Source organism: Chanodichthys erythropterus, chromosome 14 (genome assembly GCF_024489055.1).
Source record: "Chanodichthys erythropterus isolate Z2021 chromosome 14, ASM2448905v1, whole genome shotgun sequence".
Lineage (NCBI taxonomy): Eukaryota > Metazoa > Chordata > Actinopteri > Cypriniformes > Xenocyprididae > Chanodichthys > Chanodichthys erythropterus.
This window is the reverse complement of record NC_090234.1, coordinates 16,212,226-16,232,025: the sequence shown is the minus strand read 5'-3', so window position 1 is coordinate 16,232,025 and position 19,800 is coordinate 16,212,226. Positions and strand designations below refer to the sequence as shown.

At 34.8% G+C, this 19,800-nt stretch overlaps 1 protein-coding gene across 4 annotated transcripts in view; it reads right to left on the bottom strand.

Moving 5' to 3' along the window:
• Positions 1–18,883, bottom strand: part of ttc21b (tetratricopeptide repeat domain 21B) — a 30,648-nt gene extending 11,765 nt beyond the window's left edge. For 3 of the 4 annotated variants that reach the window (XM_067409565.1, XM_067409567.1, XM_067409568.1), the window contains exons 1-18: positions 18,753–18,883; positions 17,394–17,523; positions 13,910–14,020; positions 13,626–13,792; positions 12,903–13,025; positions 12,246–12,403; positions 10,945–11,029; positions 10,277–10,375; positions 9,784–9,976; positions 7,747–7,844; positions 7,044–7,244; positions 6,637–6,766; positions 5,333–5,490; positions 5,001–5,225; positions 4,562–4,800; positions 1,933–2,005; positions 1,248–1,358; positions 48–186 (exon numbers count right to left, since the gene is read on the bottom strand). In XM_067409565.1, the coding sequence (XP_067265666.1) occupies positions 48–186; positions 1,248–1,358; positions 1,933–2,005; positions 4,562–4,800; positions 5,001–5,225; positions 5,333–5,490; positions 6,637–6,766; positions 7,044–7,244; positions 7,747–7,844; positions 9,784–9,976; positions 10,277–10,375; positions 10,945–11,029; positions 12,246–12,403; positions 12,903–13,025; positions 13,626–13,792; positions 13,910–14,020; positions 17,394–17,523; positions 18,753–18,785 (2,473 nt within the window). In that variant the 5' untranslated portion in view covers positions 18,786–18,883. Of the gene's footprint in view, positions 1–47; positions 187–1,247; positions 1,359–1,932; positions 2,006–4,561; positions 4,801–5,000; positions 5,226–5,332; positions 5,491–6,636; positions 6,767–7,043; positions 7,245–7,746; positions 7,845–9,783; positions 9,977–10,276; positions 10,376–10,944; positions 11,030–12,245; positions 12,404–12,902; positions 13,026–13,625; positions 13,793–13,909; positions 14,021–14,180; positions 14,190–17,393; positions 17,524–18,752 lie in introns of those variants that run through there. The other variant, XM_067409566.1, reaches the window with a different exon arrangement.
• Between the last annotated feature and the right edge of the window lie 917 nt (positions 18,884–19,800).

Sequence of the window (19,800 nt, the reverse complement as noted above, 5' to 3'; positions counted from 1 at the left end):
AAGCTCAAATCTCCATTAATCTTCTTAATTTCTGAGATGTTTCTCACCAGGATCATGTGTGAGAGCCTCTTGCAGGACTCTTTCACAGCGTTCATACTGCCTGAGCTTCATGAGCAGGTCGGCCAGGTCATAACGCAGGAAACTCTGCTGCCCGCTCTTCAAAGCAGCCTCATAATAGTTAATGGCCTGGGAAGGGAAAAGATATATAGTGAAACTGCATTTATAATTCATAAAGGTAATTTAATCATATTACTATTGTTTTGCATTAATAAGTGCAGTTATTAATAATATTACAGGTTTATTTATTGGAAATTTGACAGTAAAGCACTGAGCTTGAATTGAGATGCAGATAAAATGAACGTATTAACAGTAATGTGCAAAAACATAATTTTTATAGGGAAAAATGTAAATATTCAATTCTTAATAAATGTATCATATTGAACTCACCAGCAGCTTCAGTGATTATAAAAGAAGTGATCTTTACCTGCTTTCTGTGTAATTTTGAATGGTCGCATATTATACATATTATATATATATATATATTAGGGCTGGGCGATGTATCGAATGCTTTTGTCACGCGCATTTCTTCAGTAAAGCCGGTTCCCTGATTGCCGCTAAATCGCCATCACCTGCTTTCAAAATGAAGCGGCATTTAATAGACAGAGCCGTAGTTCACTGATAAGACACGCAATATTGCGTTCAATATCGACGGCGATACATATCGATATTGAACGCGATATTGCGTGTCTTATCAGTGAACTACGGCTCTGTCTATTAAATGCCGCTTCATTTGAAAGCAGGTGATGGCGATTTAGCGGTAATCAGGGAACCGGCTTTACTGAAGAAATGCGCGTGACAAAAGCATTCGATACATCGCCCAGCCCTAATATATATATATATATATATATAAAAACACACACACACACATATTATATATATATATACATAAAGTTTTTGTTTTTCATGAGACTGTCACTTTCCCTACTTTTCCATGTATTAGGGAGTCAATAGGTGCTGCTCTGCCGCCATCTAATGGTAATTTCATGTCTTTCTTAAGTGTTTGTTTCCCTTGAAGTGTTAGTTTAAGTGTTTAAGTAATTGTTAGTTTTCCTTCATCTTTAAAGTTTTAGTTTAACAAATCTTCACATTAAAAAATAACATTTAAATAGGATAATATTTATAGCTTTGAAATGCAGGGAAAAGTGTGAAGCATTTTAGAAAAGTCCATGAAAAGTCTCTTCACTTACCTTTACATAGTTGTGGGTCTTGACAAGTGCTTTCCCAATCTTACTGGCCACAGCTCCATCTTTAGGGTTTTTCTTTAAAGCCTGTTCATATACTTCAATGGCCAGCTCTGGCTGTCAGCAGAGAACATTATTTTCATATATAAACATCAATGTAGTAACAACAAAAAAGAAAAAAACAATTATGCCTTTCTGAAATTGAAGGACTCATTAAAACATGATAGATATGTTTTGGTGAATGTCATTTAAAAATAAAAAAAATTATTAAATATAATACTTATAATAGTATTTAATATATAACTATATTAATGTGCTGAAATATTTTATGATAATGAAGTACATTTTCTTCCCATTCTCATTACCATAATGCAAAATAAATAAATAAAAAATGTTCTGCAAAAAATTATTTATTTAATATATAGTATTTTTTATACCGTTCATCATATATAGTATTTGATGATGTGTTGTGTAAAATTTGTTATATAAAAAACCTTCAGGAATTTCAATGACGATTCATGAGATAAGGAGTCACTGTTTAGATTGTATAGTAAATATTTGTGTGGTGATAGAGGCAGACATCTTATAAAAAAAGAAATACATATTTGGGCTTCTAAACAAAGATCTTCACTAAATGTGACATTCAAACACAAATGTAAGCAAATGAATAAACAACAAGAATCTCTCCTACCTCCTGAATGTTTATGTAGGCATCACCGAGTAACAGGAAGGTATGAGGGCTCGGTAATTTGTCCACCAAATCCCTGATGAGACAGATACGTTAATACGCAATGCTACAGTAATAAGATCCGCCTGTGTTTGATGATTGTTTGCACAGGTGTATCCGAACTAGTTGTTGGAAACGGTCAACACATGTGAATACCATTGAAGAGCTGCAGACTTCATTTTAGTCATCTAAATAGACCACATAAACACGTGATTACAGAGCGTTAAAATGCAGATTCAGCATTCCATTCAGTTCTCTAAAACAAATATTAAAGAAAAAACGCTTTTCTTAAGGAAACTGATACCTATTTATAGGACCATTAAGATATTTCGCATGATGACAATTAAGCATATTTCCTTCCAATGGCCGGTGACTTAAGAAAATTTACTGGCCAAAAATATTTTTTTATTAGCCATGACACAAAAACAGTCAGTTATGACGCCAGAATTTTAGATTGTCCTTTGTTGTTTGGTTAACAATAAAAACGCAGACAGTAGCAGGATTATTAGGATGCTGTCACTTTAAGACCAAATGCACACACGGATCATGCGTTTTGTGTTTGCATTCACTAACATACCCGACTATGTTTACTAGGATACTCGCCGAGACAGGCGTTTTTTGACATAATTTTGAGTGAATCTGTCCATTGAAGTGCAGGAAGGCATGAAAGAGAGCTCAACTTTGCACGCTGTCTGACAGACGCGTCTTTCAGGTTGCACGCTTCGAATATTAAACTTCCCACACAGCGTGTGATTAACAAATTCCCTTTCGTTTGTTATAGCGCTTGAATATTTACATTGGAAGGCTAAAACTTTCATGATGATGAAGCACTGACCCGTCAACTGTACAGAGCATAGCTCACTTTTTTCACATTCATGTTGTCACAACATTGTTTGTCAGAATTAAAAAAATTGATACCGGCCAATTGGCGACTGACACGATTCATTCACTCGCCAACAACGATGTTTACTCGCATTTGGCACTTGACGAGTGTTAATTTTAGGACCCGTTATTACTGTAATGGAAAAAAAAAAATACTAGATTCTAATATGAGCCACCATTAAAGGATTAGTCCACTTTCAAATAAAATTTTCCTGTTAATTTACTCACCCCCATGTCATCCAAGATGTTCGTGTCTTTCTTTCTTCAGTCGAAAAGAAATGAAGGTTTTTGATGAAAACATTTCAGGATTTTTTTCCATATAGTGGACTTCAATGGCCATCAAACAGTTGAAGGTCAAAATTAGTTTCACTGCAGCTTCAAATTGTTCTACACGATCCCAGATGAGAAATAAGGGTCTTATCTAGTGAAACCATCGCTCATTTTCTGAATTTTTAAAAAAAAATTTAACCATAAATGCTCATCTTGAACTAGCTCTCTTCTTCTGCTCTATTTGAATTCCGGCAGTGTAGACACTGCTAAGTGTATTACTGCCCTCCACAGGTCAAAGTTTGAACTAATTTTATATGCAATATGCTAGTTCAATAGTATATAACAATTAGTTCAAAACTTTGACCTGTGGAGGGCAGTAATACACTTAGCAGTGCCTACACTGCCGGAATTCAAATAGAGAAGAAGAAGAGAGCTAGTTCAAGATGAGCATTTCTGGTTAATTTGTATAAAATTGTATTTTTTTTTTTTTAGAAAATGAGCGATTGTTTCACTAGATAAGACCCTTATTCCTCATCTGGGATCATGTAGAACAATTTGAAGCTGCAGTGAGACTAATTTTGACCTTCAACTGTTTGGTGCCCAGTGAAGTCCACTATATGGAGAAAAATCCTGAAATGTTTTCATCAAAAACTTTAATTTCTTTTCGACTGAAGAAAGAAAGACATGGACATCTTGGATGACATGGGGGTGAGTAAATTATCAGGAAAAGTTTATTTAAAAGTGGACTAATCCTTTAAGAATACATTCATTATTATGATGAATTACAGTTACATTTGAGATTTTGTGATTAACTGACATTAAAATTTATTGGGGAAAAAACTACAGAAAAAATCTGTAAAATAATTAAGAGAAGCATATATACTTTTTCTTTTGATTTTGGGGTGAAATGTATGTAAGCTTGTTTCTGCCATGGAATAAAAAGGATAATTGCGACTTTATCTCACAATTCAGACTTTTTCTTCTTACAATTTTGAGCTTATATCTCACGATTCTGACTTTTTTCTCAGAATTTTGAGATATAACGTCAAATTCTGAGAAAAAAAGACTGACTTTTTCTCAGAATTGCGAGTTTATATCCCTGAATTGTGACTTTATAACTCACAATTGTGAGTTTAGCCCATATTTTGCAATTCTTGACTTTATAACTCGCAATTCTGAATTTATATCTCACAATTCTAACTTTATAACTCACAATTGCGTGTTATAAAGCCAGAATTGTGAGTTTATATTATGCATTTCTGAGAAAAAAAGTGCAATTACCTTTTTTATATTTTATTTAGTGGCGGAAACAAGCTTCAAAGAAATGTGACCTGTGCATAATTTAATGATATTCACCTATATGCTGAGAAAAAGATGTTCTGTAAGCTCTAATACATGTAGTGAACATGATGAGTAAATCTGACAAATAAACAGGCATTACCTATAGCAGCTCACGTAAAGCCGTTTCTCTTTCCTGTGGTTCAGGTAGATGTCTGCCATTTTTTCTTTGGCCTCCACATAGTATGGCTGCTCTGGCGTGATGTTTCTGAGCATGCTCAGTGCCAGTTCAGTATCTCCTCGCATTAGTGCAAGATCTGCATTGGCGATAGTGACTCGTAGCTCCTCTGGAGTGCCCGTAAACTCATTTATGGCATCTTGCATCACTTTAGCTGCCTCGTGCTGGGAAGTCAAAACAAATTTTTATCCCAAAAACAAGAATATACATTTTTACTGACAAAAGCAATGATACTTAAAGACAATGGACTACTGCAATACTTATAAACAAAACATAATTAAGAGCAGATGTACTAAAGAAATGAAGAAATGTTTGAAAAACACTATTTTCCTTCTGTAAACATTATTTTAGGTTGTCCACTAACCTGTTCTCCATTGAGCCACAGAGCCTCAGCTAGTTCCAGGAACACAGACACGCAGTCGGCCGAGTTGAGCTCAACTCTTTTACTCTGTCTTTTGGCCGAGGAGCCTGTTCTCTTCACAGCACACAGACTCATGGCCATGTGCAGCGTTTGAATGGCCTCCTGAAGCTGCCCCATCTTCCTCTGAGCCTGAGCCTTTATCAGGTGATACAGAGGATGCTCTCGGATCTGAGATCAAAGAAATTACGTATTCAGTCCCATCGAATCGAATAATAAATGCAAACAGGTTTGGCACTGCACTGAGACCAATATGGCTGGCCGTGATGTTGTGTCACCTCAAAGTTGTGGCTGAGGCAGAGTTCCAGAGATTGGGAGGAGAGCTTGAAGTTGCCCTGCATGAGATGGATCTGAGCCATGAGGAGATGGGCATCGGCATGGGCCGGGTTCTGATCCAAACAATGCTGCAGGCTGCTGTGGGCCGCCTCGATATCTCCTGCAGGAGGACAACTCAACTTAGCTGGATGATGGCATCACTGTTTTCTGAACTCATTTCATAAATGATGGACTTTACACAGCTATTAAACCAAAATGAATCAACACTGAAGTGATTTCAGCTGAATAATGACTGTTTACTATTTTTTAGAGCTGCTGAACAACAGAATTTAATTCTGTTTGCATCATTGAAGCTTTATTTTCCTGTTTATCCCTGTTAAGCTGCTTTGAAACAATCTGTAATGTATACAACGCTATATAAATAAAGGTGACTTGATTTGACAACATATGAAGAGAGCACAAGCCTGACTAACTGAATTGGACAAAAAATAATAGGGAAAAACAAATCATATTTTGCATGAAGTCATTAAGCTTATTTTTGGGGCCATTTTTGCATTTCAACATTATTATTTGCATGGCTAAATAATTTTATTTTTTTTACATTTCACTTTTTTTTTTAGCTCCCTCTAAATTAATGAGTAAGAAAGTACAACAAATGATGTATAAAACACTTTGCAATTTATGTATATTTTTGTTTCTTGCATTACAGTAATGAGAATATGATTTTCTTTTTCTTTTTTCTTTATGATAATGATCCTTTTGGAGGAAATTATTTGCTTATTTGTCATGAAATAATGTCATAATGATATAAAAAAAAAAACATTTTTTGAAAGTGAAATAAAATAAATGCTAAATGAAATAAAATAAAATATCAAAAAACTTAAACCTAATTTATTTTAGCTAGCTCCCAAAGCCAAATAACTTACTTTAATTTAACTTAATTTGTACTAAAATAACTAAGATTAAAAATGAAAAAAAAAAAAAAAAATAATAATAATAAAAACTATATATACATACATTTAAAGAAAAAAAAAAAAAAAAACTAATAAAAATGACAAAACACAACAAAACTACTTAACTTTAACTAAAAATTATATGAACACAGAAGATACACATATAAAAACTAATTCAAAATATTTAAAAAACTATAATAGTATCTCAATGATAATAAAATAACTTCCTGGAAGTGAAAAGCTTAGAGATACACCCAATTAAATCAATCCAAAAAATGTCATGACATTTAATTTCAGCTTGTAAAATAAAAGAAACTGAACTTATCAGAAAATTCAATCAGACATGCACACACCTGACTGAAATCTGACTTTGGCCATTAGAAATCCAGCCTGCAGCAGGCCAGGGACTACTTTCACCACTGTGTCCAACACAGACACGCAGTGCTGCAGTTGAGGTGAAGGAGGCTGACCTGGAGCTGGAGACTGCAGAGAGAACAACATCAGTCAATAAACTACAAGAGGAAAGTGCATCATGACACACTCCAAATGAAGGCTGGACAAAAGACTGCTGCAAGGGTATTCTGTCTGATCACTAGGGTGTTGCTAGGCATGTTGGGGGTTGTTCCAATTGCCTTGCAAGGCAGTAGCTAGAGTGTTCTGACTGGTTGACAGGCAATTACTACAATTCTCAGGGTGTTTGGTATTGCGTTGCTACTAGAGTGTTCTGAGTGCTTGCTAGGAAGCGCATGGGAGGAAAGACCTTGGCGGGAGACAGCGCCAGGTATTCCTTGACGATCTCAAGCAGGAAGTCGGGGTTGAGCTTCTCAAAGTACTCGACGCTGAGAGGCAGACCCTGCAGGGCGGAAAAATGCGTGTCCACCGTGTCATTTAACAGGTTGGTCGCCTCGTCTGGGGGCCGGCGCTTTTTCACAGCCAACAGCGCTCGCAGATACAGCAGCTCCTAACACACACAAACACACAGGTTAAACAAACCTTAAAAGATTTAGGTTTATCATGTGCTTTTTTTCTAATTTATTTGTTCACTAATGTCTTGTGCAGTTTAAATCCTAAGGTAAAGCTCAGAATAAAAGGGAATTGGGTTTTTCTGAAGGGTTTTGTTTGTGCTAAATGCTGTTCCTCTACAAGTACAACATGGCAGCTGTTTTTCACTAAGCAGATGTGCGTGTGTGTAAATGAATGCTAAACTGCCCGACAAGGGCCTCAGTTTGTGTAAACAGGCCCTGTTACGCACTTTGGATGACTCATCCAAACACAGCATAAGTGGATTAATAAACCAGGTCTCTGTTGAATATGAATCAAAAGACAGACTACAAAAAACAATTTTCTTTAGCTTTTACTTCGTTCTGTGAAAAAAAATCTGAAATGAGTCTCTGTGCAACATTGTTCGAGACCTCAAATTGATTTTTAAAGCAAGACAGCAAATCATTTAAAAGCTCTCTCACCCCTGATTTGCCAATGGACTGCTGGATCTCTGTGAGGAACTCCAGCTGCTGTTCTGCATCCTCTATGTGTCCCTCCATGAGCTGACACCTGATGATACCTGCACAAAACACAATCCAAAAACTAAGCTCTTTTTGCTATTTTAATACTCTTTTTAGTAATGCATTTTGAACAAATATATGTTAGGCAATAGGCATCCTAGTTATTTTTAGTTATTAAGTTATTTTAGTATTATTTACAGGGCTTGACATTAACACCCGCCAAATGCGGGTGGATTTCAGCAGTGGTGTGTAACGCAGTCACTCCTACTAGCCACTTTGGCCGGTTGAATTTTATATATAATATATATTTTTCAATTGTAGTCTTTTAAAAAGGCATCTGAAGTAATAAACTAAGTGCAATGTAGTGTTGTCAAAAATATTGATTTGATTTTTCGATACATATCGATACTGAAACACTTCCAATACTCATTTTCCACAGAACAGATACATGATACCAGCTGCGGTTCTCATCTCTCCAACAGCAAGCTGACACACAAACCCGCCTCCCCTCACTCATTCATTTCATTCGCTCTGGATGAATATTGTTAGTGTGACAGGGCTTGAATTTCGGCGTGGGATTACACGTATTGCACATACATTTTACTCATATGCATACATTTTACTCATTCCCACAGTTTTTGTGCTCACACTCAAAGTGTGCATACACATAAAGCCGCCTCTCAGTACTGAATTGAGTTATTTTTTGCTGCTTATTGTGCTTAAACAGTCAAATTCACACAAAATTATGTCAAAATGTTGGTCTTTGTGAGTATTCACTTAAACACGGTCAGTTATGGTTTAAGTGATTGTAAACAGTTGAGAAAGAAAACACATGTGTAACAGTATAATGGATCCGTGCATCAGGTCTTAAAGTGACAGCAGCATAATATACCTGCTGCCAAATTATGAGATAATATTAAAAAAATATTTATATGGCAATTTTTCCGAATGGTATCGATGTCAAAATTGTGGCCAGTGAAAATGCTGAGTGGCTGGTAACTAAACCACTAGTCACAGTGTCTGGTGAGCAAAAAAGTGAATGTCAAGCCCTGATTATTTATATACCATTACAGTATTTATTTATATTTTAAATTAGCTTTTATTTTTTATGTTTTCAGTTTTAATTTTAGTAATTTTGTTATGTGCTTTTGTAAATTTTATTCGTTTTTTTTTTATATATTTCAATAATATTAGTTTTAATTTTTATTTCAGTTTTAGTAATTTTAGTACTTTAACATAAAAAAACAAACTAAATAAAATGAGTTTAAGATTTTATCTGATATTTATATTTATTTTAGGATTTATTTTAATTACTCAAAACAATTCTTAATCATCTACAGGGTTCTAACACATTTTCCATTTCAAATTGCCATACTTTTCCTTAATCAAATTTCTAAAACCTCTCTGTAGATTTTTCAGACCATATTTAATATAAATGGTTCATACAGCATTACTTTCAGCATTACATTTAGTATATATTACAGTCATCTGGCAATTGTCTTTGCCACTTTGTAAATTATTACAGAATACAGATGTGCATTCATTGACATTTTTTATGACAACTCTGAACGTGACCTAAGTAGGGCTGCACAACGATTAATCGTGATTAATCAAAATAAAAGTCTGTTACGTACGTGTTCTGTGTATAATAATTATGTATATATAAATACATGCACATACATGTATAAATTTAAGAAATATATACATGTATAAATAAATATACATATTTATATATTTTTTATATTACATATAAATGTAAATATTTTATATATAAATCATTTTTTTCTTAAATATATACATGTATGTGCATTTACTTATATATACATAATTATTATACACAGAACACACACATATATTACATAACACAGACTTTTGTTTTGCAAACAATTATCGCGATTAATTGTTGTGCAGCCCTAGACCTAAGCAATAAGAACTTATTTTATAGTTTATAAGTTTTATTCATTTTATTTTTCCTAATGGCTTTCAAACCGCTCTCACCTGTCAAAGCAGAGACGCTGCTCTCATCGAGAGTCATTGCCGTCTTGTACCATTTCATGGCCTCTTTCACCCTGCCCAGCAGAACCAGTTGATAGCCCATCTCTGTGGCCAGCTCAGAGTCGCCCGAGACCTGTGTAAACGCCCGCTCCACCATCCTGTGAGTGTGCTGAAGGATCTTCTCAGCTCTTCCACACTGCAGAGTGATCAAATATTCACAAAATCACATCTACCTGCAGCATCACTTCTTTTGTTGCACAGGAACTTTTCACAAAATGTGTTTGATTGTGAACATGCCAGACATCAGAAGGTCATTGCATTGTGAATCGTTTCATGTCTTTCCTCCTTAGATGTCTTTCTAATCTCATATGTCTAATCAAGCATGTGCAGGTGTGTGATTCAAAGGATTCTAATGTTCATGTGAAAATGAATCTTAAGTGCTGATGACATTAATCTGTTTGTGTAGTTGAGTGTTTTTGGAGAATCTGAGTATTACCACTCGAGTGAACGCTAAAGACATCCTGTAGAAGATCTCCGGATTGTTTGGTTCCTGAATGTCTAGATTACTGATCAGATTTGATAGTTGGTTTACAGACTGTAAAAAGAGAAAGAAAATGAATGAGAATCATAAAAAAAATACATGCACTACTGCCTCTGCCACAAAGGCTGCATTTATTTGATCAAAAATATAGTTGTAGAGTTGTCGATGAATAAAAAGTTTTTTTAAAAAAAAGATAACTTTTTAAATTGTTATTATGTTTTTACTGTCACTTTTTATTTAATGCCTTCTTGTTGGATAAAAGTATTAATTTCTTAAAAACAAAATAATTCTTACTGACCTCAAATATTTGTGTATATTCATTAATGCATAATCAAATTCACATTCACAAAAAATATATTACATTCACAAATGAAACGATTCATAAATAAAGACTTCCAACATGTGCAATCAAACCCTGTGACTCTTCAGAGCAATGTGTCCTTCATGAAGGAAATGTAATAACTAGACAGGAACAAAATTCAATGCAATCGCTTGCATTGCATCGCTTTTTATTTGCAATCCACTGAACAGGTATTTGTGAATCATACTGAGACTGATCCCATAATAAATTAGGTTTCTGGCATTTAATCTGTGTAAACACATGTATGTTGGTAATATCATACCTCTGCGACGTCTCCTTCCCTGCAGAGAGAGTGGAGGGCTAGCATCCTCAGAGCCTCCAGGTTATTTTTATCTCGTTGGAGAAGCCTGAAAAATTGAGAATATGAAAGTCAAGTACCCAATTCTCATTATTAACTATTTTTTTATTAGTATGCATATTTCTAAAATATTGGTTGTTTATTAGTACTTATAAAGCACAAGTTAATGCCTACAACAAGCTTCTTCCCGGATTAGTGACATCACTAACCCTACAATTTATATAAGCCCTGCCCTCCAGAACACACATCAAAGGGGGTGAGGCCATGTTGAGCCGCTTTAGAGAAGAGGAAGAGTTGTTGTAGTAGAGTGTTGTTGTCATGCCGTCATTTTACGCCGGACTGCTTCACAAACGAGGGTCAATTCAACACAAAAGATGAACATGACGGCACATGCTAGTGGATGAGTTGAATCAACTCCACAGCAACTACATAAATTTATCCACTAACCATTCAGAAACGTCCAGTTTCATTCTAAAAGTTGTAACTTCTTCCTGAGTCTCTCCATCAGTGTCGACTCCGGTTTGAACAATATAAGGCTGAACACCGTTACTGACAATCCTCATTTTGGCTGCGTGAGATTCTCCAGCTTTGTTGTTGTTGAGCTGTTAAAGCTCCGCCCTCTTCTGGAAAGAGTGCCGGGAGCAGCAGCTCATTTGCATTTAAAGGGACACACACAAAAACCGCGTGTTTTTGCTTACACCCAAATAGGGGCAAATTTGACAAGCTATAATAAATGATCTGTGGGGGATTTTGAGCTGAAACTCCAGAGACTTATATTACATCTTGTGAAAAGGGACGTTATAGGCCCCTTTTGAACATTGATCTATTTGGCTATAATGACTGTTTAGTTGAAATTAGAGTCTGTCTGAGTGAAAAAATATCACTCTTTTAAGCAATTTCAGAGCAAATACATAAAAAAATACTGTGCTTGAATAACCACAATCCAGCTCCACCTGAGAGAACTGGTTTTCACACAGAGGTCTCGCAGTGGAGTTCATACAGCTCTTAGCGATCAGCCTAAAAGAACTTTTTCATCCTGTCGCTCACTGGCCCTCATCCTACAGGGTAAGAGAAACAATGATCCAGTCTCTCCGTACAGATCAGTGGAATCACATCTCATTTCCATTTGCACTTGAATGCAGCTCACCTCTGAAAGTCTTTGAGAGCTTTTAGAGTGTATTTAATACCATGATGATAACCTAAACCATAGAAAACAACAACATCCAATAAGACGGAGATCTGCGATGTTGTGAATGGAGTCTTACCTCTGAGCGGCATCCACAGTTTGTTCCCAGTCCTGCAGAGTCAAAAGCAGCTTCATCTTCTTGACCAGGGCAGGCAGAAAGGACGGGTAACTCACAATCACCTGGTTAATGGTCTCTAAAGCACCAGAATAATTCTGACGATATTCATAATATTGTACCTGTCAGAAAAACACAATTAGAACAACAACAAAAAAAAGCTTTTGCGACAGCAAAAATATGCCCCCCTCCCACTCCCCCAAAAATATTGCATTTGTTGTACTGCCTTAAATTTATGCACAATATTTTTTTTAATTATTATTATATTTTTATCACCGTCATGAAAAAAATGTCACAATACAAACAAAATAAATAAATCTTAATGGTCTTAAAACAGGCTCCATTTTTATTATGCATAATATAATTCCTTATGTTTCTTCTTATGTGACCTAGACATGAAATCCACTCTAACATTTCTCAGGAAATCAGCCTCTGAATGTTTACTTTTAGTTGATTCTACAAAAAGTATTTTAACATAATAAATAAATTACACACATCGCCTTTAAAGTGTAAAGATTTTAAAAAATGCAAATCAAAAATGTGCACACATCTTATAAGTGAACATTAATCTGTATATTTCAAAATGCTGAATTATTAAATGGTCATCAAAAATAGAGTTACCTTCCCCATCAGAGCAAAAATGTCGCTTTTCTCCTTCAGGGCTTCGTCAAAGTATTTCCCAGACTTCTTTGCATTAGCATCTTTATTTGATCGCAGATCAATCCAGCCTTTCAGAACAATTCCCTACAACACAATGATCCCAATATTAAATAAACAACAAAACAAGTGAAAAATCTGAAAATATATTATTTTAGTTTTTATTAATATTCAAATTTTTTGTATATTTTGTTTACATTTTAATGTTAAAGTTTTTTGCGTTTTTGCCATTTTTATAAGCTTTTTTGGTATCACTTTGCAATAAGGTTCATTAGTTAAACAGTAGTTAACGTATTAACTAACATGAACTAACTATGAGCAATACATTTGTTACTGTATTTACTAATCCTTATTAATGTTAGCTAATGAAAATACAGTTGTTCATTGTTTGTTCATGCTTTAGTTTTAGTTATTTTAGTTCATCAAGTTAAACTAAATAAAAATGAGAAATATTGCCTTTAAATATTAAAATGTTTTTAATATTTTACTTTATTGAAGTTGGTGTTGATTTTATTTCAAGTAACAAATGTGTGTGTTTTTTTATAGTTTTATTTGTAGGCCATCATAAAGCCATCATTTAGTGTTTTATGATTACCATGACAGAACAAGGGCAAATTTCACATCAGTCCCATCATGAGAAGCTCCCTCAGCAGAAATCTATAGTACAGACACATTAGAAAAGTTCACCTCTTTAGAGCCACTGGAGATCTTGATCATTCTGTCCACATACTCTCTGGCTTTGTCATTGCGTCCCAGAAGCCACAGCAGCATGCCAGCGTAATAGAGAGCTTTGGGACTCGCCGTCTTCCTCTCCTCCTTCACCCTTCCATCCAACTCCTGGATGACATCACGGTCTACAGGCAAGTCAAGTTTTTGTTATTATTTATTCATACTCATGTCTTTTCAACCCTGTATGCAAATAATTTTCCAAAGGATTTTAAAGAAACATGGATAGGATGCAACAGACCTACCAGGGTTTGGTCTTTTCTTGTGGGCATAAACCATAGCCATGAGCACACAGAGGGAAACGTCTCTTCTCGCTTTCAGCTGCTCCAACTCCTGAATGGCATCCATGATTTGATCTACAATAAGATATCAAAGGAGCACAGGGAACAGAGGAATTATACAATTTCTCGAGATCTCAAATGAAGACAAGCAGTGTTAGAGGTAATGCATTACATGTAATCAGATTACTTTTTCAAGTAACTGTATCTGCCATGCTATCATTATCATGTGACCTACCAGTGTCAGTTCACCTCCATTCATAAATCCTGTAATGTAGACTCATGGGATAGTAAAGTATCCATCATATGGTGTTTATCACCATATATATATATTCAGTACTGTGAATTTGGACATACTTCTGTTTTTCTATATAGTAGGGAAGAAAATGCAAACAACATGGTTGTACAGTGCAAACTCCGCCTTCCAGCTACGAAAACACTTTCTTTCTCAAAGGACAAAAAAATTATCTGTATTACCATACTGTAGCCACTAGATGTCTGAATAGCCGTTTACATATATATATTCAGTACTGTGAATTCAGACATACTTCTGTTTTTCTATATAGTAGGGAAGTATGTGTGCATTCATTTCACTTTTGGTGTGAAAGGAACTTTACATTTGCAAAAAAATAGAACTTTTCTTGTAACGCATTACTTTTCAAAAAAAGTAAGTAATGCAATTGACTGTGCGCAAAGACCCGCCCCCTTTAGTTACTGTTGCTATGCCTCTCTAACGCCACATATCATGTTCTCACGCAGTGAAAAACATATCGCGGAGCAAAGGGGACAATGACAACACGTCGACAGACAAGACAGAGCAGGTTACTTCTGATATGAAACAAAGTCTCAAATTTAGTCATTTTTAAAGAAATTTAAACAATAAATCCCGTTTAATGTGTCGTGACAGATCGCTGCATCGCAGTTCAAGCGGCTCGTGAACCGATCAACTCTTCCTACTAGTTTATTTATAGCATCAAATAAACATGAATGAACATCAGAAGGAATGTTGTTTTAACCGCTGAAAGACGTCAGTACACACCATTTTTCAAGTCCAGCGACGTCAGTCTACTAACTCCCGCTACTGCTTTGTCGGTCAAAATGGCGGATTCGGCGTTATGGTTGGTTAGAACGCTTGCAGGGTTGGGGAGTAACGGAATACATGTAACGGCGTTACGTAATCAGGATACAAAAATCCAGTAACTGTAATACGTTACAATTACATCAAAAAATGTAGTAATCAGATTACAGTTACATTTTGGAAAAAAAAAGGGGGAATACTATCAGGATTACAATCGTTTAATGTAAAACTAAATAAATCATTATTTTGCCATAATAATATATATTAAGCGCTGTGCTTGATTATACAGTATTTCCTGGTTATCCAGTATTTCCACCACCCGCTGGTGCATGCGCAAATAACACCCGTCTGCAATCTCCTCAGAGCAGATTGAATCACTGCTACTAGTTGAAACGATGCTGCCGTGAGGAAAAACACTTTAAAGGTGCCCTAGATTGTTTTTTTACAAGATGTAATATAAGTCTAAGGTGTCCCCTGAATGTGTCTGTGAAGTTTCAGCTCAAAATACCCCATAGATGTTTTTTAATTAATATTTTAACTGCCTATTTTGGGGCATCATTAACTATGGACTGATTTTTTCAGCACGGCCCCTTTAAGAGATGCGTTCCCTCTGCCCCACGAGCTCTCGACTATATATACATTGCATAAACAAAGTTCACACAGCTAATATAACCCTCAAATGGATCTTTACAAGATGTTCGTCATGCATGCTGTATGCATGCTTCGAATTATGTGAGTAAAGTATTTATTTAGATGGTTACGTTTGATTCTGTGTGAGTTTGAGGCTGTGCTCTGTGGCTAACGGCTAATGCTACACTGTTGGAGAGATTTATAAAGAATGAAGTTGTGTTTATGAATTATACAGACTGCAAGTGTTTAATAATGAAAATAGCAACAACTCTCATCTCCGTGAATACAGTAAGAAACGATGGTAACTTTAACCACATTTAACAGTACATTAGCAACATGCTAATGAAACATTTAGAAAGACAATTTACAAATATCACTAAAAATATCATGTTATCATGAATCATGTCAGTTATTATCGCTCCATCTGGCATTTTTCACTATTGTTCTCGCTTGCTTACCTAGTCTGATGATTCAGCTGTGCACATCCAGACGTTAATACTGCCTTTCCTTGTCTAATGCGTCAAATGAGCTGGCATATGCAAATATTGGGATCATACATATTAATGATCCCGACTGTTACGTAACAGTTGGTGTTATGTTGAGATCCGAGTGTTTTCCGGAAGTCTTTTAAACAAATGAGATTTATATAAGAAGGAGGAAGCAATGGAGTTCGAAACTCACTGTATGTCATTTCCATGTACTGAACTCGTTATTCAACTATGCCGAGGTAAATTCAAATTCTGATTCTAGGAAATTTCGCTGTTATTTTGTTTTCAAAGAAGAAAATGCAAACAACATGGTTGTACAGTGCAAACTCCGCCTTCCAGCTACGAAAACACTTTCTCAAAAGACTAAAAAATAATCTGTAATACCACACTGTAGCCACTAGATGTCTGAATAGCCCTTTACATATATATATTCAGGGCTGTGTATTCCCAAGTTGTGGAAATGAGACACAATTGCTTAGTCTTAATAGGTTTTAAAAGTAACCAAAATGCTAAACATTAAAATGAAAGCAGAACAAACATAAACAGAAATGTTTGATCCGAGCTTGTTCAGTTTGTTTATGATCTGAAGTCACTTTTATATGTATATTTTTAAGCTCTAAATAACAATTATAATAATATTGCAATAAATAATTTATCAGATTTTTCAAATATTTCTATTGTTGAGACCCATTCAAAAGTATGGGACGTGTAACATTTCAAAACTTGCAAAAATTGAAAAGAAATAATTAAAATTAAATTAAAAAATGCAATTTATTTACAGTAAAGTTGACCCTTTTCTTTCTTTATATATGTGACCTTGAAGTAATCCAAAAGTAATCAGATTACATTACTTTCATATTGTGGTACTTGGATTACGTTACTGAATAAATTTTTAATGAAGTAATTTATGACTGTAATGGAATAGATTTTTAAAGTAACCCTCCCGGCGAAGGGTAAATTAGCTACTTTTTTAGGAAGTAGCGCAATACTGTATCGCGTTACTTTTAAAGGTAACTTTCTTTCTTTCTCTTTATTTATTTAAACAGGGACAATGTAAAATATACATTAAACCTTAAAAAAGGAAAGATGCATTTTACCAGGTTGTAGCATTTTTTGCTAATTTGCACCTGCAGTCCCTGGACAGGCTGATGTAAACAAGTTAAGCTAATAATACATTTACATTAATAATACATACAGGTAACTTTCCCCATCACTGAAGACAAAGATCACAGGAATAACAGTGGGTTTTCCTCACCTTGCATGAGCAGCCCATAAGCGTGGAGGAATGTGAAGATTGGATCATGACTGAATTTCTGTTGAGCCTCATTGGAAACCTCTACAACATGATTGAAGTACTTTTCCTGGCAGTAGTATAAGATCAAGGCCTGAAATTGGCAATAAATTCAGCAGGGTTAACCGAAAATATCAGCTTACTTTAATGCAAAGCTGATTAGTTGAATCAATAAAACAGAATTTTGCTCAGTCAGACTATGCTTTACATTTTAATTATCCTAATATATTGACAAAGTATATATTATTAAACAATTTTGAAGATGAAATTCAACTATCAATTTATAAAAATATTACATATAAAGAATACTGCTAAATTAAATACATATATACAAATATTATATTTTTTTACATCATCAAATGTTTTCTGAAAAACCCATTGCACACAATCTACTACATGCCTACTGTCATCTGATTGGTAGTTTAATATGCTGATTGATACTTTTTTAGCAAGTAAAGACCCTTTTAAATTAATTGTAAAAATGTCCACCTTCAGGTAATGGTTCAAATGTCTTTTCTACTGTGAAATCTTTACTGATTTTTATAAAGTAAACGTAAGAATAACTTTTATATTGTCATTAATATGTCAAGATGAACATTTAATAGACTGAAGCAACTTAGGTTTACTTGATTATCCATTTTTTGGAAACAATCATGTTAAAATATGAGTATCAAATATGATCCATGAGGCTTTTGAGGAACGTTATTTGTTCATCTCTCAATCATCATTGCATTGTATTGCATTATATATTTTACCCCCACAACAGAAACTACTAAACATTACTAAGCATTTAAAATCATCTTACTGGGACATTTTATTGGGTGATAATGAGTCACACCTTATAATATATGCATTTTACAGTATGCAAGTAGTCTGTTATGATCTCATTGACTCAAATGCTTACTTTTTAGTATTATGAATAACAACATCTGCTCCAATTTTTTTAATAAAACTGAGGTGTTTTTTCCTCTTCGAGTATGAGCTCCATATTCTCACTATATCAAGATATGAGCCATAAAAGACTGATGTATCAAATATTATACAAAACATAAAGCACGTGCAATTTCTTCTTTTCTTTTATAGGATACAAAAACAGACTTTTGTGACTATTATTTCACACATCAGGCTTTAACATTTTTAATGTTATGTTTTCTAATCGAAATGCATGAAACAAATGCTTCATTGAGAATGTCGTTTTAACTGGTATTTCTTCATCATCCCTTCTATGAGTATTTATACAAACATTTACATGCCCAGCTGCATTATTATTATTATTATTATTATTATTATTATGAGTGTATGCGACCGTATTTCATGACTTACAAGCGTGCACTCCTCATCATCAACACCCGCCATGTCTGCAGTCGCACAATGCAGCTGTCAAAACAACCCTGAAAATATACAAAAGAGGGTTTTTGATACTTTCAGAGATTCATTCTATGCCGTGTTCGCCATCTTTGCAGTGGAAGCATCATAGTAACCAAACAAACTCCGCTATTTCCGCTTGGAAACCAGGAAGTGACGAGTGACGCAATTCTTCTTATCACCACAGGGCGGCGCCACACCCTTATCATCTTTATTCGGAGCTTAGATACGTGTGTAAGATATTGCATTTATAAGGTGTATAATATCATTCATATGGCGTTTTGTTTCCAACATTAACATATTTTTAAATGTAGAAACTGCCCTTAAGTTTTTAAGTTGAATTAGATGTTATTTATTTATTTATTGTGTCCCTTTAATGAGAATCTGGCTCAAAACTGCTGCACACTCCTCATAATTACCACAAGATGGCGCCCCACTCCGTTAGATTTCGCTGCATGTACCTCAGATTTGAACCCTTTTAAATAATTATTTTAAACAATTGTTAATAAATTGTGTAATATCAAATATAAGGTGTGTTTGGATACTGTTCTAAAATCAGTTTGTATTGGTTTGAATTCAAATGTAAATGCTCTCTGTCTTTTGAGCATGCTATCTTGTATATTTATTATCAGATTATTTTCATAAACAACATAAAGGGGTTTCACTAAAATTAAACATAGGGGGAAACATGCACAATACAAAAGGCACAGTCATTCAGTCATAATAGATTCCCTGTTATGCATCGTAATATTTACACAGTTTCTATGAGAACAGCAACACAAAAGAGAGAGAGAGAGAGAGAGAGAGAGAGAGAGAGAGAGAGAGAGAGAGAGAGAGAGAGAGAGAGAGAGGGGTGTCCTCTTACTCCAGTGTCACAAGAGTGCATTGCATAAACTTAAGTCTGCTGATGACATACTGTAACTCCTTCACTGAGATGACTTTTGCACTTTCCCCTTTTGCATTGATCTGCATGTAAAAAAGAGGCTGGGCTGTTTTGAATAGATGC